The sequence below is a fragment of the Cervus canadensis genome, chromosome 5 (assembly GCF_019320065.1).
Source record: "Cervus canadensis isolate Bull #8, Minnesota chromosome 5, ASM1932006v1, whole genome shotgun sequence".
Lineage (NCBI taxonomy): Eukaryota > Metazoa > Chordata > Mammalia > Artiodactyla > Cervidae > Cervus > Cervus canadensis.
Window position 1 is genome coordinate 78681841 of NC_057390.1, and position 22581 is coordinate 78704421.

General features: G+C 37.4%; 1 protein-coding gene across 1 annotated transcript in view; it reads left to right on the plus strand.

Annotated features, from left to right (window-relative positions):
• Positions 1–22581, plus strand: part of NBAS (NBAS subunit of NRZ tethering complex) — a 308614-nt gene that overhangs the window by 121575 nt on the left and 164458 nt on the right. The window contains exons 24-28 of the mRNA XM_043469328.1: positions 2199–2384; positions 2990–3163; positions 7996–8129; positions 16261–16323; positions 18923–19045. Coding sequence (XP_043325263.1) covers positions 2199–2384; positions 2990–3163; positions 7996–8129; positions 16261–16323; positions 18923–19045 — 680 coding nt within the window. The remainder of the gene's footprint in view (positions 1–2198; positions 2385–2989; positions 3164–7995; positions 8130–16260; positions 16324–18922; positions 19046–22581) is intronic.

Genomic DNA, 22581 nt, shown 5'->3' on the forward strand with positions numbered 1-22581 from the left:
TCATTCCAGCTTTCTCAGAGGAAGAGGCCCCTCTTCTTTCATTCACTGGTGCTTCTTTCCTCCCCTGTCCTCTAGGTTCCACACTCCCCGCTCGCTGCTCAGGATTGTATCAGCAGTCATCTTCTCTCTCTGTCCTCTTACCTTCAACCTCTGATCTGTTACCGACCTTCTTCCCCCTACCTTTTTTGAACGTAAAGTTCAAGTCATTACTATTTTGTGTGTATATATTCTCCCTGGCTTCTGTTTTAGCTGTCTTCTTTCCATCACAGCTCAACTCAGACACAGTCACTCTGCTCCTGGTAATCACTTTCTCAGTGTTTGCTCCTCATTTCCCTGGTGTTGGCTGTTTCTGCCACTCCATGGAAGTACCATCAGTAAGGCCCCCTGTTAGCCCTTTAATGGCAGAGCCCCTTCATTTGTTGTTTAACAGCATTGTCCTTTGACACCACTGGCCCCTCTTCCCTGCATTGTCTTCCCCTTAGGCTTCTGTGATGTCATTTCACTCTCTTCTATGTCTTTGTGTGAGCTGGTCACAGTCCTCTCCTCCATGTGGCTCAGGGTCTTTGACTTGTCCCTTAAATATTGCTGTCTCTTGGGAGCTATTCTTGTCAGTAGTGGAGAGTCTTCTGATGCTAGTAATCACAGGTCTCCTAACTAGTTTTCTTATTTCAGTCCGGTCCATTTCTAGTTCATTCATATTTCATTTGTCATTAATTCAATAAACACTTACTGAATATTCTTTCCAACATATAGGCCTGTTTATGACATACCTCAGTCAAAAATCCTTTGGATTTGCATTTCAAGGTAAACTGCAAACTCCTTAGCTTAACAAATGATGTTCTTTTTTATCTGACTTTTCCCAGCTACTGTAGCCTTGTTTTTCGTCCCTTCACTTCATACCTTTTCTTTTTTTTTTTTTCAGTTTATGAAACTGATTGTACTTCCACAACACTCATTCATCTCTCCCTTTCATGCTGTTCTCCTGCCCTTCTTCTTTCTTCACTTACTAATATCCACTGATTCCTTAAAACTCATTTTAAGTGGTCTCTCCCCTGGGAGGTTTTCTGACTCTTAGGTTGGACTGCATGCCCTCTTCTTTGAGATCCCAGACACCCTCACTCCACTTCAGTCATTAATTTACCAGATTGTGTTTTCCTGTGAGATGGAGATATCTTTGAAAGAAGAGACCTCATCTTACTCAGTTTTATGTTCCTAACATTTAGAATGGTACTCAGTACCTAGTAGGTCCTCAGTAAATAATCCTTATCCTAGGAGTAAAGGAGTAAGGAGCAGTATAAGGCACTATGGGTTAAGGCAGTGTTAGATGATTTTGCTGTCAATGAGAATATGTAATTTTATAAATCTGATTAGGTGATAGGAGTGAAATTGCTGTATGTTGAGCATCTATAGGAAAATTTTTCTTTGTTTTGCTCTAAGAAGGTCTAAATAGTTGTATAGAGACAGAGAAAGTGTCTTCCAGAGTTAGTCATTCGTTAAGTGTTTATTGAATGTCATCTATATGGGTGGCATATTGAAAGAATAGGTACTGAACAGGAATATGGAAGCAAAATGTTCTTTTGGGGTGAGAATGGTCTAATGAACACAGATTAATTTCACATTATCACGAATTGGTGGTGGTTTAGTCTCTAAATTGTGTCTGACTCTTGTGACTCTATGGGCTGTAGCCTGCCAGGCTCCTCTGTGCATGGGATTTCCCAGGCAAGAATACTGGAGTGTGTTGTCATTTCCTTCTCCAGGGAGTCTTACCCACCCAGGGATCAAACCTGCATCTCCTGCAGGCAGATTCTTTACCATTTGAGCTACCAGGGGAAGCCCATTATCACTTATTGTTAATATCTATGGTCCCCACACCCTCCCAAGCTTGTTAATGTTTTGAGAACTAAGTAGGCATGTAAAACAGCTCTGAAAACTGTAATGCTCTATGAATTGAAGATGATTGTCTTTTATTTTTATTTTCAGTTTTTCTTGCAGATTATTAGATTCTTTTGAGGCAGTTTGGTGCTGGTATATTTTGTGAAGAAGTCTGATGTTTTTGTACTAAATAAGAATATTAATGATAATGTGATTTTATATAAAATGACTGTAAGAGTTAGGTTCTATACTGGAGCTTTTACTTTAGAAAATATGCGAAAGAAAGACATAATACCCAGAGACTTACTGTCTCCTTTCCCTTTTAGGTTGACTGTGCGTTGTCGCTTATTCGACTTGGAATGGAGCGGAATATTCCTGGCTTGCTGGTTCTCTGTGATAATTTGGTTACTCTAGAAGCATTGGTTTATGAAGCTGGGTGTGATTTAACCCTAACCTTGAAAGAACTGCAGCAGATGAAAGACATTGAGAAACTAAGATTATTGATGAATAGTGTAGGTTTTATTTTAAAAGCTTCTTTTTAAGTGTTCCCTATGTACTTTGATGAATATGTATCTCAAAGCCAAAAGATGTAGTAGCCTTCAAACCAGAGAACTTAGTCAATAAAGGAAGGCTTCTTGACTTAAAAAAAAAAAATTAAATTTTATGAATAAATTCCTGAAATCTGAAACCTTTTTGGCTGGTTTTGTACCTTCTTTGCCCTTCATCCATGCTTATCTATAAATGACTATCCCCCTTCCCCCCCCCCCCCCCCCCCCCCCAGCTAGGCATATTTAAGTTAGCTGTCATTCTAGTAATCATGTTTCTGAATCTGTCATTATGCTGGGCTTAGGCTGTGAGGTCCCTCTAGTGTGTTCATGGCATTAAGGAGGTGGGCTACAGTGCTCTTGCTGTTGGCTCTGCCAGCCCCAGACAGCAGGTTGATTCTCCTGCTGCCTCTGGGGTCCTTATGAGGCATGAACTGGAGTGTCTGTTTGAGAAAGTGTTGGCTTTCATTGTTTGTCAGTCTGTTTATCTTTGATCTTTATGACTTGTCTGTTATTACCAGGTGTTAATATTTAACTTAACGTGTGTTTGTTTTGGTGAAATGCATTTTCAGTGTTCTGAGGACAAGTATGTGACAAGCGCCTACCAGTGGATGGTTCCCTTTCTTCATCGCTGTGAGAAGCAGTCTCCTGGAGTGGCTAATGAGCTGCTAAAGGAATATTTAGTAACTCTAGCAAAAGGGGACTTAAAGTTACCCCTGAAGATATTTCAGCATTCCAAGCCTGATGTAAGTAGAAACGTCTTCAGAATCTCTGTACATTTTCCCCTTAAGAATTACGTTTTATTTACAAAATTTGTAATACTCGGCTTTGCAAGTAATTTCTCTTCAAACCAGACGTGGTGGCCATTTTATTTTTTAAAAATGTTTTATAAATTTAAGTCTAAAAATATTTTGAAAGTTCATCATTGATGTTTATCTTGATTGATATACTCGAAGTGTATTGACTTTCTACTACATTGTGGAAAAGGCAGTACCGAAAAGTCTTAATAGTTGAAAGATAATGAATTCCTACCATAGGCCTACTTTTCAAGTATTAACTTATTTAATCTTTATAGCAATCCTGGGAGGTAGATATGTTTATTATATTTATATTATAGGAAAAGAAAACCATGATGTAGAGTGGTTAGGTAGTTGCCCAAGGTCAAGGTAAGGAGAGGAGCTTAGGTTCAAACATAAATTTTCTAATTTCCCAGACATGTTCTTAACCATTGTGCTTTACTGTAATACCAATAGAAGAAGAAAAGATTTCTGCCCTTGAAGACCTTCACAATATTTATTAAGTTCTTTAGAATCTCAAAAGGAGATCTTTTGATTATTCTAAATAACTCTTACATTTGCTTAAGACTGATCTACCTGTCTGTCTGTCTGTCTGTGTATCTGTCTGTCTATAGGGTTCACATACTTGTTCAGATTCACTGGTGGTAAGTTGTTTTCTTAAATGAGGCATACTTTTGCAACATAAATAGCCTCTTAATTTAGCCATGAATAAAATATGCTGTTTCACGGGATTAGTGGCTCCCTTTCCATTGGAGGGACTCAAGCAGAATGGCATAGTCCTTTGAGACACTAACTTTGTAGTGAGAGTTAAAGCCTCAGGTTGTGGTTTGAGCAGAAGCCGTTGAAGACCTCCTCCAGTCCTAAATTCTAATTGGATGTTCTTCTTGTACCGCCTTTGTTAGCAATCTGAAATCCTCTAAGGTGTATGGTCATAGGCCAGTGTAATAAAGACAGAAAGGAAAGCATTGCTTACTTAGGCTCACACAGTTTTTGGTTTCTGGAAGGGTTGTCTGTCAGAAATGTCTGTTTATTGACTATTTAAAAAGTTTTCCATCTTCTCATAAGCACCTTCCACTTAGTATTCTGATTTTAAGTTTGGGGTGGTTTACTGTGAGCCAGGGGTGGGTTGCTTATGACAGCAGAATGCTATGTGAGAAGCAGGATGGATTGAATATGAATGTTTTATGAGGAAGAAAGAAGTGACTTTAAATTCTTTCCAGTAATCTTGTTTGTGATCGTCCTTCTTTACAGAGTCTTGTAAATCCTTTGTATATCGTCAGCTTTTTGTTGTTTTTACTTGGCAATTTAGCATGCGCCTTTTGAATAAAACATATAGCCATTTGTTTTTGTTGAAATTTGTCAACATCAAAGCAGAGAACGATGGTATTTGCTGGGCTCTTCCTTTCCAATCTGCTGTCTCTGTTTCTATCAGTGTTACCTTTCTGCAATGCAAATTTGATCATGTCTTGATCTTTGCACAGTCTCTGGTGACCTACCATTGCGGGGTAAATGTTGGGCTGTGGTAAGTGGTGTAGAAAGTTCGCTGGGGTTTTCTTTTAGTCTGCCTCTTCAGCCTCATTTCCCTCTATGAAGGCACTTGTTTACCCACACTCCTCACCTTATCACTCTGTCAGGTTCTTTTATGCCTTTTTATGTTCTTTGAGGATGTTTCCTTTGCTTGAGATAATCAAGCCCCTTTCCATCACTTAGAGGTTCTGCAGTGACTCAGACAGTAAAGAATCCGCCTTCAATGCAGGAGACCTGGGTACAATCCCTGGGACAGGAAGATCACTTGGAGGAGAGCATGGCAACCCTCTCCAGTATTCTTGCCTGGAGAATCCCATGGACAGGGGAGCCTGGCTATAGCCTGAGCTATAGTCCATGAGGTCACAAAGAGTCAAGCACAACTAAGTGACTAACACTTTCCCTTCTTTTAATTATAAATACCTACCTGTCAGTCAAGATCTGGCTGTCATTTATCCAGTGGTTCTGATGGAAAATCAGTGTTATGTACAAGTAATTTCCATTCTTGTTTTGCTGTGCCCACCATTCTCATATGGGGATTGAGCTATTTCAGGTTTCAAAAAGACTGCCATATTTCCAGTTCTCTAGTACTCATAGGGTGTGATCCTTCGGGGTCCAGAGTAGAAGCACTGGAAACTTCCTTGGCCCTTCTCCTTGAACATCCAAGACTGTATCCCAGCAATGAGGACATGGGATCGTCTGCTTAACATAAACTCTCAGCTGCAGTTTCCTGCTGGCCTGCCTTGGACTCACACTCCTTAGGAAGTTGAAAAGTGCCTCTGGGACTGTGCTGTTCAGTATGCTAGCCGCTAGCCACTAGCCATGTATGGTTTTGTAAATTAAAATGGAAAACTCAGTTACTCAGTCCCACTAGTTTTTTATGCTATTCACAGTATTTTATAATTACAAACCAAGCTACAATGTCCATATTTATTTTGTGTCGTTGGCATATATATATCTTTAGGGTATATTCCTACAAGGGGATCCTGGGCTCTGTGGGTTGGGTTGTGTTGGTATTACTGCATTTCTTTTCAGATAGGTTGTTCCAGTTTACATCCACCAGCAATGTATGAGCATGGCTCTTTCTCCACAACTTTGCAGACAGAATATGTTGTCATATTTAAAAAGTTTTTGCCACCATGATGGGTGAAAAATGGCATTTCAGTGTTGCTTTAATTTGTACGTCTCTGAATATGTGTGAATTTGATCATTTTTCCTTGTGCTTGACAGGCATTGCCATTTTTGTGAATTGTCCATTCCTACCTTTTTTCTGTTGCTCAGTCTTTTTTCCAATTTTCACTTGGATTTTTGTCTCTTTGTGCCTTAACTTTTAGAAATTCATGTGTATTAGTGTAATTAATTATTTTTCTGTGGTTTCTAGTGTGAATATTTCACCCAGTTGGTAGGTTATCTTTTGACTTTGTTTATGGTATATTATATCATGCAAATTTTTTACAGTTCCCTTTATGTAATATGGGCTTCCCTGGTGGCTCAGAGGTTAAAGCGCCTGCCTGCAATTTGGGAGACCTGGGTTCAATCCCTGGGTTGGGAAGATTCCCTGGAGAAGGAAATGGCAACCCACTCCAGTATTCTTGCCTGGAGGATCCCATGGACACAGGAACCTGGTGGGCTACAGTCCATGGGGTCGCAAAGAGTTGGACACGACTGAGTGACTTCACTTTTATGTAAAATAGGAATAACACCAATACTGACTTTACAGGATTGTTTTGAGGATTTGTGAGTTAATGCACGTGAGGCACTTAGAAGCATTACCTGGCACACAGTAGTGCTTCCCTGGTGGCTCAGATGGTAAAGAATATGCCCACAATGTAGGAGACCTGGGTTCAATCCCTGGGTTGGGAAGATCCCCTGGAGGAGGGCATGGCAACCCACTCCTGTATTCTGGCCTGGAGAGTTCCATGGACAGAGGAGCCTGGCAGGCTGCCTCCATGGGGTTGCAAAGAGTCAGACAGGACTGAGCGACTAAGCACAGCACAGACACACAATAAGAGAATGAGAAAAGTTAGCCACTTCCGTTAACCTTTACTGACGCTTTTATTGTGCCCTGCGTTGCCCCTGTTTCACCAGTTTGTCACTTTGCAACCTTAGGTAACTTATTCTTTGTCAAATGTTGATGTCAAATTAATGATCTATTTTGTAATACCTTGAAGAAGAACATATATATAAATCCTGTAGCCCAACTACTTTAGAAAACTTAACTTCCCTGGTAACCTCATTGTTTCTTCTTTGCATCCTTTTCTTCTATTCATCTGTTGATGTGATTTTTCTATTGAGAAAATACCCTTTTTGGACAGCTTCTCTTCATCACTTTGATGTTTTGGGGGGTTTTTTCTTTTGTGAGTTTCTACTAAAATGTTGAAAAGCAGTAGATCTTTATTGTGGAAATCATCTTAATCTTATTTTGTTGTTGTAAAGGGCTCTAAGAAAATACTTTCAGTCTGCTGTTTTGGAGGCAATAATATAAGCATTTTACTTGTATTAATTTATTTAATTCTCACAGCAGTGCTATTAGGAAGATGTTAATATCCCAGTTTTATAGATGAGAAAGGACTTCCTTGGTGGCTCAGATGGTAAAGAATGTGCCTGTGATACAAAACAAGGCACAAATCTGTTACTTCTATATCCCAGAAAATACTCTAAGAATGGCCCTTGCCCTTTGTGGCTTGCAATGGGAAAGTGACCCTATATAGCCATATTTCTGCATCAGAAATATGGAATATGTTTTGGGATATGAATATTACTGCATTACAATGTGACTTCTTTGAAGAAAATGTCAATACTGTTGAGCTAAATGACTAATACTTAATGCATACTGAAAAATAGCAGGTTTGAACATCTCTGAATATTAGTTAAGGAATTTTATGTATTTTATTTTGATTGAAACGTAAAATTTGGCTTTAGGGTTAGAAATGTTGTTTTTAATGAATTGCCTTTTTAATTCACTATGTTTCTTCTGTCTACTTTATCTTAAATGGGTCATAAATTGAAGAATCTGTTTTCAGCAGATGCAAGGCTTATGGGTACAAATTGTCTTTTCTCGCTGATTCTGTAATTAAAATGCAATTTCATTTAGAGTTATTAAAGACCCCAAAAGTCTGTAAGCTAAAAAAAGCCAAGATTTGTTTCTGCAGCTGATTAATTGCACTATTTAATATTCTATTGACAGTGGTACTGGTATATGGCAAAACTGAATGTAAATCTATTGACATTTCATACAACATGCTTTATTTCTCTAGTTGCAGCAAAAAATCATTCCTGATCAGGACCAACTAATGGCAATAGCACTAGAATGCATCTATAGCTGTGAACGAAATGACCAGCTTGCTCTTTGCTATGACATATTAGAATGTCTACCACAAAGAGGATATGGGTAAGAATCCACAGTGTGCCATTTTTGTGGTTGTGTCTTTTTACTCTAACAGTTAAAATGAAAATGTTGCTTCTCTGAATCTTCATTATAGAGAATTTGGGGAATATAAAATAAAGACGAAAATGAAATCGTATGCAAACCTGTTGCCTCAAGATAAACAGTTTTCTAATAGTGTATGAGAAGTCACTATAATTTTGTCAACCTTGATAATTATCCTTTAAAAAATAAATAATATCACTGTCACCACAACAAGAAGCAGTTTAAGTGGATAGACAATAATGTGTCTTTGTTTTAAATTGTGTTTCTAATCTTTTCCCATATTTTTGGGCTAGCTGTATTTCTCTGTTCTTGGCCCTTGCCCTGAATAAAACTTTTAAGTAATAATGTGTGGATATACATACCTCATTTTCTTTACATCTTATATCTTTATTGAGATATAATTAGCATTCAGCACAATGTAAGTTTAAGGTTTAAGCATAATGACTTACATATGTTGTGAAATGATTACCACATTTAAAATAAAACTTTTTGCCTTATGATGAGAACTTTTAGGATTTACTATGTTAGCAACTTTCCAATACAACATACTTCAGTATAACTATAGTCATCATGTTATACATTATATGCCCAGTACTTATTTATCTTATAACTGAGAGTTTATACCTTTTGACCACCTTTATTCAGTTCCCCTTCTGGTGGCCACAAATCTGACCTCTTTTTTGGTTGTGTTTTTTTTTTTGTATGATACCTCCTATAAGTGGGATCATACAGTATTTGTTTTTCTCTGTCTGACATATTTCACTTTGCATAAAGCCCTCAAGGTCCTTCCATGTTGGCATAAATGGATGACTTCCTTCTTTTTTATGGCTGAATAGTATTCTATCATGTGTGTGTATATCACATTTTCTTTATTCTTTCCCTTTATCCTTTGATGGGTAGTTAGATTGTTTCTGTGTCTTGGAAATTATAAATAATACCACAGTGAACATGGGGTACAAATATCTCTTTGATATAGTGATTTGGTTTTATTCAGATATATAACCAGAAGTGGAATTGCTAGATAATATGGTAGTGCTATTTTTAATTTTTTGAGGAGTGAATATACATATTTTTAACTGGGCTTATGTTTAAGTAGAAATTTACATAACATTCTTTTGGATCATTTAGATGTATGCAAACTGGATTTGTATTTTCTCTTTGAAAGTCACACAACAATCATTCCTTTAATTATACTTTTTAAGAATGTAGTATATATTATAAGTTTCATATCTGGAAAAGTTAATGAAAGCACATGGAAAAGCACTGAATGAAAAATTAGTGGGCCTGTCTCTATGCCTTTGTGATGACAGCTGAGTCACTTATGTGGTCATCAGTTTCCTCATTTGCAGAATCAGCTATTTAGACAAGAAGTCCTCCTCATGCTCTATTTCTTTTTCTCCCACCTCTTTCTTCTTTGCTCTCTTTTCTTTCCAAGGAAATATTTGTTTGTGTGTGTGTGTGTGTATGTGTGTGTAATGAATGATAAAAGTCACTGATTTTGCAACCCATTGTGAAATAATTGTTTCATGTAATCTATCAGTTCAGTTCAGTCGCTCAGTCGTGTCTGACTCTTTGTGACCCCATGGTCTACTACATGTCAGGCGTCCCTGTCCATCACCAACTCCTGGAGCCTACTCAAACTCATGTTCATTGCATCGGTGATGCCATCCAACCATCTCATCCTCTGTTGTCCCCTTCTCCTGCCACCTTCAATCTTTCCCAGCATTAGGGTCTTTTCCAATGAGTTGGTTCTTTGCATCAGGTGGCCAAAGTATTGGAGTTTCAGTTCAGCATCAGTCCTTCCAATGAACACCCAGGACTGATCTTCTTTAGGATGGACTGGTTGGATCTCCTTGCAGTCCAAGGGACTCTCAAGAGTCTTCTCCAACACCACAGTTCAAAAGCATCAATTCTTCGGCGCTCAGCTTTCTTTATAGTCCACCTCTCACATCCATACATGACTACTGGAAAAATCATAGCCTTGACTAGATGGACCTTTGTTGGGCAAGTAATGTCTCTGCTTTTTAATATGCTGTCTAGGTTGATCATAGCTTTTCTTCCAAGAAGTAAGTGTCTTTTAATTACATGGCTGCAGTCACTATCTGCATTGATTTTGGAGCCCAAAATAAGTTTCTCACTGTTTCCATTGTCTCCCCATCTATTTGCCATGAAGTGAATGGGATCGGATGCCATGATCTTTGTTTTCTGAATGTTGAGTTTTAAGATGACTTTTTCACTCTCCTCTTTCACTTTCATCAAGAGGCTCTTTAGTTCTTCTTCACTTTCTGTCATAAAGCAGAAATTCTGGTGTCGTCTTTGATAGTACTGAAGTCACGTGAAAAATTGATGGGGAAGGAATACTCGCATGGTACCAAGGTATTACCTTTAGCAGACATTTTTAACTTTTTTTTGTAATTTCATAAGGGAAATTTACTTTTATAAAGTTCAAGTCTGACTATTGTCACGTTTGATCAAGTTATCAGAAATGGCATCACTTAGAGTCAGATAGCCTAGCAGTATGTGCCTCCTGGTGAGAAGCAGTATGAAGTAAAATTATTTACCCTGAATCTAATCAGTACTTTAAGCTGGACTTCTACTTTATAGTAAATGTAGGGAATAGGAGAACAAGTTAAATAACAGCTTGAAGAAAAAACCAGATAAATACAGACTGAGATATTCTAGAGGTCAGGTTGTCTTCAGTTTGTAAAGTTGGTGTTGTGAATAAAAACACATTGGTGGGGGTGAGGGGGAGCTATTCTGAAATTAAGGTGTCCAAGGGAACGTAATCCCCTTCTAATCTTTAACCATAAAATAATGTTATCTACTAGTTAAAATGAGGACACTGGGAGACTTGTAATCGACAAGCAGTTGTGGGCTACTCTCATGCCCCATCCTTGGATACCTGTCTTCATTACAGATCATGTTTTTTTTTCTCAACTTTGTCTGTGTCCTTTAAAATATTATACTCATATTGTTTACTGATTTTCCAACTTCAGATGATTATTGACTTTGTTTTATGGAAGCCTACCCTGCCCCCATACCTACTTCTCCTAGCCATTTTTCTCAGTGTAGTTAAAGAGGTATTTTTATCATTGTGATTGTGTATATACTGTTTACACAGAGCTAGTTATGATTGTGTTTTCTCTTTATGCATTTCTTTCCCTTGGATTGAATAATTTCCTTGTCATTGTTTCCATTTATTTCCCTCACTCTTCTGACAGAAGTCTAAAACTCCTTTTCAAGGTCAAAAATATCTAGTAATCTTTCTTTTCTCTTTCACACTCTCTCTTACTTCAAAGAAACGTCTTAGAATTGTCTTTTCTCCTCCTCTGGTATGGATTTATTGTTTACTCTGCTGTACATTGGTCATCTCTCCTCTGTTGTTATGTTGCATTTCTGGAGTTATTATCTTCTCCTTTCTTTACTTATTCCCTCACTTTGATAGAACACAGTCTTGAATAGCTTCTTGTCAAACATCACATAGAAGCATTCTTATTTTAAGACTGTTTCATGTCAGAAGAATGTTATAGTTGCATCCTTACACTTGGAAGGCTTGGCTTGCTTGGACATCTGGGTTAATGATCCTTTTGCTTATGAGCTTTGAAGGCATCACTCTTATCTTCTCCTTCCAGTGTTGGTGAGAAGTCCAAGGCCATTATATGGCTTTTTTCTTCTGTTTTTGGAATCCTTCCTACCCTTCATCTCTAATGTTCTGAAATATCAAAAGGATGTATTTTATTGTGAATCTGTGTTTATCATTACATAGTGTGTTCCAACCTGGAAACTCATGTCCTTCAGACTATTCTTTCTTATATTTTTTCCTGTTATGTTTCTTTGATTAGTTTATTTGCATGCCCTTCTATTTTTCTTTTTTGCACACTTTAAATTTATTTACTGCCTTTTTTTTGTTATTTTTCCCTACATTTTGACCTTTTGTAACATGGTCTGGGAAATTTCTGCAATTTTATCTTCTAATCCTTATTTTGAATTTTAAAATTTATTTTGGCTTTCTTAAATTCCAAGAATTTTTCCTCATTCACTTTAAGAACATTACAGCATACTAACACATATATATGGAATTTAGAAAGGTGGTAACGATAACCCTATATGCAAAACAGAAAAAGAGACACAGAAATGCAGAACAGACTTTTGAACTCTGTGGGAGAATGTGAGGGTGGGATATTTCAAAAGAACAGCATGTATACTATCTATGGTGAAACAGATCACCAGCCCAGGTGGGATGCATGAGACAAGTGCTCCGGCCTGGTGCACTGGGAAGACCCAGAGGAATCGGGTGGAGAGGGAGGTGGGAGCGGGGATCGGGATGGGGAATACATGTAAATCCATGGCTGATTCATATCAATGTATGACAGAACCCACTGAAATGTTGTGAAGTGATTGGCCTCCAACTAATAAAAAAAAATAAAATAAAATAAAACAAAATAATATCCTGCTGTTTTTTCACAGATGCATAAACCCTTTCTATACACCCTGCATTACCCTCACCCCACCATGATCTTTGATTTTTCATATTTTGTTTGCATCTCTGCTTTAACTGTGAGGTCCTTTCCTCCATGTCTAATGATTCTTGACCATTAATTTATATCTACTAAGTAATAATTGCTATCTTATTGGATAATATCTGATTGGATGTCTTGTGACAAGCTGAAGGCTTTTCATTATAGGGGTCCTTAGGAAATTGCCTTATTTGTGAGCAGCTAGATTATCTATCTTGTTTTAGTTTTGATTTCTGGAGGGTAGGGTAATCTTGCACTCTGTCTATTGTGTTACAGGAATGTTGGGTGGCTCATAGATCCTGACTGTTGATCTCTTTTCTTTACGAGTTGAAGTGCTGACCCCAAGAAGGAATCAAGGCAAATGGTCTTGTTCCTGGTAAAGCTAAATGGAGACTGTACTAGTGGTTAATACTTCCCTTCCTCAGTCCAGGTTTAGGGAATCTTCATATAGAAAGAAAAGGTGTAGTCATTGGGGGACTCAGCATCTGTTTGTTACCGAAAACTGTGCAGATGGGACCACAGGCTCCTTCACATCTTTGGTGAAGAGCAGCAGGTCTACCTCTGGAAACCATGGGGGTTCTGTAGGCAGCACAGGACTGGTAACGTGGATTGTCTTAACAATTGTTTAGTAAAATATCATTACCCATCCTTTAAAAACCTCAGCCCAGTGGATGACAGAGTGTCTCAAGTCAAAGTGCTTTTCTCAGAAGGTATCAAGAGATGCAGAGCCCTTTCCTTGACAAGCACCTCATAGGGCAGAAGTGTTGGGGAAATTCTTTTTACATGATCTTCAGGGATGACATGATAGTCCCTCTGCCTGCTTGATGCCCCCTTGGTTGTCCTTGAATCATCTCGGTAAAATCATTGACTTCCAACTGACATGTGCAGTTTTTAAAAGTAAATGTATTAGACTTTGTTCTTCAGTAAGGTCAAAGAGGCATGAATATCAATTAGAGCTTATCTATCAACTTATAACCAGTAATTTGCCTACTGTGAGGGGATTTAGTCATTATATCAATTGAATGATGATATTCAGAGAACTTTTTTTTTTTATGTAGACATAATGAGGGGGCTTCCATTGTGGCGCAGCTCGCTAGAACATGGAAGCAACCTAGATGGCTACTGACACATGAATGGATAAAGAAGCTGTGGTACATATACACAATGGAATATTACTCAGTCACGAAAAGGAACACACTTGAGTCAGTTCTGAGGAGGTGGATGAACCTAGAACCTATTATACAGAGTGGAGTGAGCCAGAAAGAGAAAGATAAATGTCATGTTCTAACACATATTCAGAATCTAGAAAAATGGTTCTGAAGAACTTATTTACAGGGCAGCAGTGGAGAAACAGAGAGAAAAGACTTATGGACGTGGGGAGGGGAGGGTGAGATGTATGGAAAGAGTAACATGGAAACTTACATCACCATATGCAAAATAGACAGCCAACGGGAATTTGCTGTCTGGCTCAGGAAACTCAAACAGGGGCCCTGTATCAACCTAGAGAGGGGTGGGATGGGGAGGAAGATGGGAGGGAGGTTCAAAAGGGAGAGGATACATATATACCTATGGCTGATTCATGTTGAAGTTTGACAGAAAACAACAAAATTCTGTAAAGCAATTATCCTTCAATTAAAAAAAAAAAAAGAATCCACCCACAATGTAGGAGACCTGGGTTCGATCCCTGGGTTGGGAAGATCCCCTGGAGAAGGGAAAGGCTACCCTCTCCAGTATTCTGCATTGGAGAATTCTATGGACTATATAGTCCATGGGGTCATGAAGAGTTGAACACGACTGAGTGACTTTCAGTTTCTCTATAATGAGGGGATGAGTATATTTGTTTTCAGAGAGTGTGTAGGCTAAGAAATGCCGTGTGTGTGTGTGTGTGTGTGTGTGTGTGTGTGTGTCCAAAAGCTTTTTTTCAGCTTCAGATGAATGGTTTCTGATCTAACAGACTTTTAAAAAAATTTTTTGGTAAACAGACACAAAAAGCATGATAATCCTCCGTTGTTCCATTTATTTCTTAATGATTGTATTTCATTATTGTAATTTTCTAAATAATTTCAATTATAAATTAGTCTAGTATTAAAGTATAGGCCTTCAGAATATTTACTCCGCTTCTTTTTGCTCCTCATGCCAAGTTTGTCAGTTTACATTCTCTTAGTGATTAGTTGTTTATTTTCAGTGATTAAATGGTTTTATTTACCAAATGGTTAACCATATATTTATTCAGTATTTAGGATATTAGATTCTTGTGTGTCTTACCTAGGCTGCACATTCCACCTGGCTGAAAAAAATCTTTAGTCATTATGTTTGTGAATGTCATTCACAAAGGAAGAACATTGTATTCTGAAAATCATTGACAAATGTTTATTGTAGAGCTACAAAATGATAATTTAAGAAAATTATTTCTGAATGAGTATGTTAATTGAAGTTAGCTCTGACAAATGATCTTCTGTTTTTGAAGGACTTTAAGTGTAATATACCCTAATTTATCACTCCGGTCCAAAGCTGAAAACTTGGTTTAAAAAGATAGTATAATCTTTGTAAATTGCTTGAAATAATTGCCATATAGATTTAGACCAGGACAAATTGATAGTTTTAAAAATAGTGAGTTCAAGGTAGGTCACTTTTAATTTTCCAAGTCCAGATGAGATTTTTATTTGGTTTTCTTATCAGATCATAAGATCTTGCTTGAATTCAGCCAGATCATTGGTTGGAAGGCATCAGAGTGTGTCGGGTACGGTTGTTCTCAGTTGAGAGCTGTCCCTCCAAGGCTGGGACACAGAGTTCCTGAGGGTGGCTGGGGGCTTTTATGGCAGTTGCTTAACTTTTCTGCCATATTCCTTTCACTTGCATGTGTGTTGTACTGTACTCAGTCTGTCCTGTCAGCCATGTTCTTATTAGTTTATGATCTTTTTTGCGGTAATGTTTCTCCTAGTCTCCCATCTAATTTTTTCCTGAGAGAGAGTTTGCTGGTTATCTCAACTCCCTGGTAGGAATGATCTATATGATGACTATGTACTTCTCCTTCACTTTTAAATATTACAGTGGAGGCAGTGTGAATGATGAGATATAAAAGACCCTTGAGTATATAGAATCCTAGTGGACACGTCCTATGAGAGTCACAGGTGGTGTAGACAGGACCAGGACAAAGCCACTGTGAGGCCCGTGGCTCCTAATCTATTTTATTGTTTAAAAAAACACAAATAAATGATAGCTTTATTCTTTATCACTTCTTTGAAGAAAGACTACAGTTGATTTATAATTCTTTTTTGCTTTTCATCAGAACTAAACTAAAAGTCTTTAGGAAAATAGTTGCCCATGTCTCACTAACAAGAAAATATTGTTCTGTTCTAGTATTTTTTATCTTAATCTCTTTTGAGTTATGAAAGATGCTGAATGAGTGTAGGAGATGAGACTGACATTTTACCTGGACAGTATGATGCCACTTTAATTTATTAACGTCCAAGGGAAACATCAGTTTTGTTTTGTTTTTTAAACTTGAGTTTGGTATTTTAGGTAAAAAGCTACTACTAAAACCTAATTTTAATTTTTTCTTCTTTATCCTTCAGTCAGAAAACAGAGGTCACCACAGCGCTTCATGACATGGTAGACCAACTGGAGCACATTCTCAGGTGAGAAAACTGGCAGTCTGGTCTATACTGATTAAAGACATCTGTCCAAGAAATGTTACATTAAATATGCCCAGTGGTCATTTCTGCTTTGATCTCATATTTGTTTGATTCTCCTAGGAGTGAATGAATCTAATGCTAGCTTATCTCAGCAGAATGCTACAGTAGTGGAAACATGAACTTTGAAGACTAGTAGCTGCTGCTGCTGCTAAGTCCCCTCAGTCGTGTCCGACTCTGTGCAGTCTCATAGATGGCAGCCCACCAGGCTCCGCCGTCCCTGGGATTCTCCAGGCAAGAACACTGGAGTGGGTTGCCATTTCCTTCTCCAATGCATGAAAGTGAAAAGTGAAAGTGAAGTCGCTCAGTCGTGTCCCACTCTTCCTGACCCCATGGACTGCAGCCTACCAGGCTCCTCCATCCATGGGGTTTTCCAGGCAAGAGTACCGGAGTGGGCTGCCATTGCCTTCTCTGAAGACTAGTAGAAGTGTGTTCAAATCTAGGTGTTGTCACTTACTAGCTGTGTGATCTTTGAGCCTATGGTTTTCTTAGCTGTAATACCTATAATATCTAACTCATGAGATGTGAAACTAATATTATATTAAGGGCTTCCCTTGTGGCTAGGGTGGTAAAGAATCCGCCTGCAATGCGGGAGACCTGGGTTCGATCCCTGGGTTGGGAAGATCTCCTGGAGAAGGGAAAGGCTACCCACTCCAGTATTCTGGCCTGGAGAATTCCAGTCCATGGGGTCTCAGAGAGTTGGACACGACTGAGTGGCTTTCACTTTAAGCTTTTAAAGTACCTCACACTTAGTAGGTAAATAAGAAATATTAGTTCCTTTAGCAATTACTACTTCTACCAGCAAACAGTGTTTATTTTACTCCTTTTTTTGGGGTATACTAAAGGAGATCAGTCCTGGGTGTTCATTGGAAGGACTGATGCTGAAGCTGAAACTCCAATACTTTGGCCACCTCATGTGATGAGTTGACTCATTTGAAAAGACCCTGATGCTGGGAAGGGTTGAGGACAGGAGGGGAAAGGGACGACAGAGGATGAGATGGCTGGATGGCATCACCGACTCGATGGGCATGAGTTTGAGTAAACTCTGGGAGTTGGTGATGGACAGGGAGGCCTGGTGTGCTGCGGTTCATGGGGTTTCAAAGAGTCAGACACGACTGAATGACTGAACTGAACTGACATTTGATTGAATATTTGGATTATAGTAGTAACTAGCAATATTCTTTACTGTGAAAATGAAATATTAAGCTCTTTTGGAGACTGAAAATTTCCAAGTTGCTATTCAGAAAGTGTAATATTGTTTACTAGCATTCATTTTTATATTTATATATGATGTGCTTATATGTAAGTTTTAAGTATTTACATTAAAATTAAATTTTAGTAATAATAAACTTTGTTCTTCCAATATACAGTTGTGGAAATTATAAATAATAACATCACTTGATAGTGTTAGTATGTAAAGTACAAGTATTTGGAATCTACTAATTTGATGTCTCTCTCCTCCCCACAGCCTCTCTAAAAAATTGAGCATAGTTTGAACAAAACTTAATTTGTTAAGTCAATATAGATTCATTCCTTACAAATCTACATGGTTTCTTTTATTTCCCTAATGAAGTGGGAAGGAGCTTTCCCAAAGAGATACAGTATAATAAACATAATGTATTTCATAAAAAATTATTGCTGCATGAGAAACATTATTTATTTCACCACATGTTCCTGGATGTAACTGTGAATTGTGTTCATAGTCAAATTATGCTCTCAGTACCTCAGGCGAACAGTAGCACCCTGTAGGTTTCTGGATGATTCACAAGTGTTTCACTGTTCACCTTAATTTACTAACCTTTTAAAAGGAAAGCTTTTCATTCCTGTTCCAATTTTACCTCATAGCCATTAATAGTTGATAAATGTTTAGTGTATATAATGTCAGGTGAAATGACCCATTAAACTTACCTTTATGAAGAGTTACTGAAATTTATCTGACCTATAATTCATAAATGTGAGATTTGGTGAGAACATACAAGATGTATATACAGTGCTGATAATTATGGAATAAGATATCCTAAGAAGATCCATGTAAGAACAGGAATCTTATTTGTTTGTTTATAGAATGGATTCCTTAGGAAGATTGAGCCTTACAGTATTTCTGTGGTTTTCCAACTCTAAAATCCTTTGCTTATTGCTTTTCTAGGAGCCTTGCCTATAACAAAATACTCACTAGGATTGTTAAGAGTTAAAGCTGGGTATTGCAGTGATAGATTTGGCTTGTTTTGCTGACTTGATGCTTTTGGAGTACAGCAAAATTGTGAAAAAGATTTTGAGATAAGGATATGCCAGTGTTTTAAAAAAATGTTAACTCATCCCAAGAATATTGTAATAAAAGTCAGTAGGGGAAATAAAATTTGGTGTATAGTTATTAGCTTTTCTTTGGCTAAGAATTAATGTAGTGTGTAAAATTGGGTCATTCTTTGTGCTACTTTTTAATTTTTGTTTTCAGTACTTAAACCTAAGTTCTACTTGTATGTTTAAGATTCTTAGAGCTGTTTTGTTTGGTAGCAAAGCATATTGAAAAGTTCTTTTTTACCTACAGTGTGTCAGAGATTTTGGAGAAACATGGACTTGAGAAACCAATTTCCTATGTTAAAAATACTCAGTCTAGCTCAGAAGAGGCACGCAAGCTGATGGTTAGATTGACTAGGCACACCGGTCGAAAGTGAGTAATAAACACAATTAATTGATAATTGTGCATGATTAGAAACCAATACTGCGTTTTTTTTTCTTTTTCTGACTTCACTGGATTATAATTGACCAATAATAAATTGCACATATAAAGTATAGAAGCTGATAAGTTTTGATCCACGTATGTACCCTTAAGCCTTCACCTTATCAAAATAACATACCTAACCATCACCCCTGAAAGCTTTCTTTTGCTCATTTATAATCCCATTCCTCCTCCTGCTTCTCCCCATCCCCTGCCCAGGCTATCACTGATCTGTTTTCTGTCTCTGTATCTTATTTTGTATTTCCTAGAATTTGATGTAAATGGAGTCATAACAGTATGCTTTTTGTCTGGCTTCTTTCAGTCAGCATAATTATTTTGTGATTCATCAAGTTGTATCATGGATCCATAGTTTATTCCATTCTGTTGGCTGACTACTATTCCATGGATGGATTTACTGCACTTTGTGGATCTGTTCTGCTTGTGGATGGACATTTGGTTTATTTTGAGTTTTAGCTTTTACAAATATAGCTGCTATGAATACTCATGTAGAAGTCTCTGTATGGACATGTGCTTTCATTTCCTTTGGATAAATCCATGAGAGTTGAATGGCAGGATCATATCGATGGATGATTAACTTTTGGAAAAACTGTCTTCCAAAGCATTTGTACTGGTTTTTTTTTTTTTTTTTCTTTTAATCAGTCTTTTAGGAGAAGTCCATCCTTGTCAATACTTGGTATGGTCAGTCTTTTTAAGTTTAATAGGTATTAATATGTTGTGGTGTCTAATTTTGGTTTTAATTCCTTTCTCCAAAGAGTAATAACATTGAGCATCTATTTATGTGATTATTTGCCATCAGTGTATCTTCTTAGATCATTTTAAAACTGAACTTTTGTTTCTTTACTGATTTTGAGTTTTGTTATATACTCGGGATATGAGTTCTTTCTTAGATATATGCTTTTGCAGAGATTTTCTCCCATTTGTCTTATCTTTTCATTCTCATACCTGTCTTTTGAAGTGCATATTTTATACATTTTGAGAAGATCAAGTTTATCAGCTTGTCCTTTGTTGATTGTGTTTTTGATGTCATATTATGAAACTTTTGCCACAAAGATTTACTCCTGCCATTTGTAGTAAAATTTTTAGTTTTTCCTTTTGCAGGCAGATTCATGGCCCATTTTGAGAGTTCATTTTTGTTTATCATTCACGATATAGATTTTTTCTTAATACCTAAATATTCCAGCATCATTTGTTGAAAAGACTATCCTTTCTGTACGGAATTGTTTTTGCATCTTTGTTGACGATCAGTCATCCATGTAATGGGGGCCTATTTTGGAATTCTTTATTTTGATCCATTGATCTATTTGTCTATCTTCTAATAACCATACTATGTTAATTGTTATAGATCTGTAGTAAGTCTGAAAATTGTTGTAAATTTATAGGAAGTCTTAAAACTTTTCCTCATCTCTTTTTGGACAGTTTATTATAGTTATTGATTTATGTGCCTTGCATTTCCCTTGAAATCATCAGCTTATCCAGAGGAAGTGTTATAGTCACCGTACAAGTAATTTGGAATCTTACATATCACTGGCCATCTCTCAATTTTTAAATGAATAACTTAGAAGATTCTGACAATGTAAGTCTTAAGATTTCTTTACAGCTGTAAACAGTTGGTCAGTATTTCCCACCATGCTGGCTCTACCTTAGAACACACTCTTCAGTAAGAAAGTGTTGGTGCTGCTGCTAGATTACCTGCTGTCTTTCCATTGAATCTCTCAAATGCTTTTGAAGTCTTTGAAGTTAATTTCTACTTATGGCATTCTACTTACTGAGAATATGTAAGAGAGCCTCTTTCTTCAAGGTAGTCAACTTGAAATGAGTCTTAATTATTTCACATATGCTACCACGGCTTGACCTTCAGCAACTATAGAACTTTTTTATCCATATTCTAAATGGTGACAGGTTTCACTGACTGTGTCACTGATGAGGTTTTACCATCTTGAATGCTGTAGTATTTTCTCTCTGGAAAATAACACATGCCTTCGTTCCAAAGTGGTAACTAATACATCATGTTTGTATTCAGGTATCTCTCTGCCAATTTTCAAACCTCTTGTTATAGTGCCCCCAAGTTCTACTCTTGGTTCTTATTTACTGCATGTATTCTGAAAAGACCACTGGAAATAACGTCTTATAATTTGTTTTAATTAGAACTTGTACTTACAGCTAGCCATGTGTGAGCAAGCATTAATACCATCTGTCCCGTGTTGCTGGTTTCCAGAAGAACAGCTGGGCATGATAACTTGAATTCAACTAGACAGTGCCCAGATCTGGTTTTATGAAGCTTGTGCAAGATGGACACTCAGTTTTTCAAACATTTTGCTACTTTTTTGCCTGCAAGCCAAATTTGAAAGAGCCCTTTAATTTTTTGAAGTCCACCCAAAGAGTTCACATACCAACGTCTAACTAAGGGAAGCACTTCAGGGATTATCCTTGAAGACTTGCAAATATGTCAGCTTGTTTTATGTATTTGTATGCTGGAAAAGAATGTATTCTCTTAAGCTTTATTGCGTATGGGATAGAAATAATTGTTCATTTTGTGTAACAAATATAAAATGCTAGAAGCAAATTTTGTTTTTAATGCATAAGAAAGAAAACAATGCATGGAAAAGAATCATCCAGTTGGTATTTTACAAACACAAAACAAAACCTACCCTTTTCAAGCAATGAGATTCATGATTATATAGAACTTCAAAACTAGAAAATAAACATAAATGGTGTTTACAAACTCATAGATAGTCAACAAAGATGGACTTTGAAGAGAGGTGGAGAGAATTATAGCACATTCGTCCTCCTACCAGGCAATATTTGTGATGGTGTATGTGATGACAGAAAAAGTGTGTTTGTAACTTTCACATTCATTCATTCACATTTGTTGAATGCTCTGTTGTACCGGAAAAATATGAGGCGTGTCTTTTCATACATTCTCGTTTAAGGTAATCCTCATAATATACAAAAAAGGGATCTGAAGTTCAAAGAAATTAGTAAGTTTATTAAATTCCATACAGGCAGTTGAGCCTGTTTTTACACTTAGGAAAAACCTTGCTTCAATTGTCTGTTTTATCCACAGTAATCTCTTCCGTTCCTTATCATTTTCTGAGATGGACTTTAAGTTAGAAATCTGAAATTCAGGAGTATTAAATACTCGCAGTCACAGAGCTAGTATGTGAGTCCCTGGGGCATTGTTAACAAAACCTTTTCTGCTGCTGCATAAGAACCTGAGCCATCAAATATCTAACTCTGTGACTCTGGAAACTACCATGACATGGTATTTGAACAACTAGATTGTCTAGGCCTCACTGCTCGAGGCTGAGCAGTGCTCGATTGGTAAATTGCTTCTGACCAGAGGAGACTGTCGATAAACTGGGGAACCTGACAGCCATTTGCTGTTTTGAACTTTCCCATGTGTGGTCACTGGCTTACCCTGAACACTGTGGCTGTGGAATTGTTGAAATAGATACAAACTTGTGTGG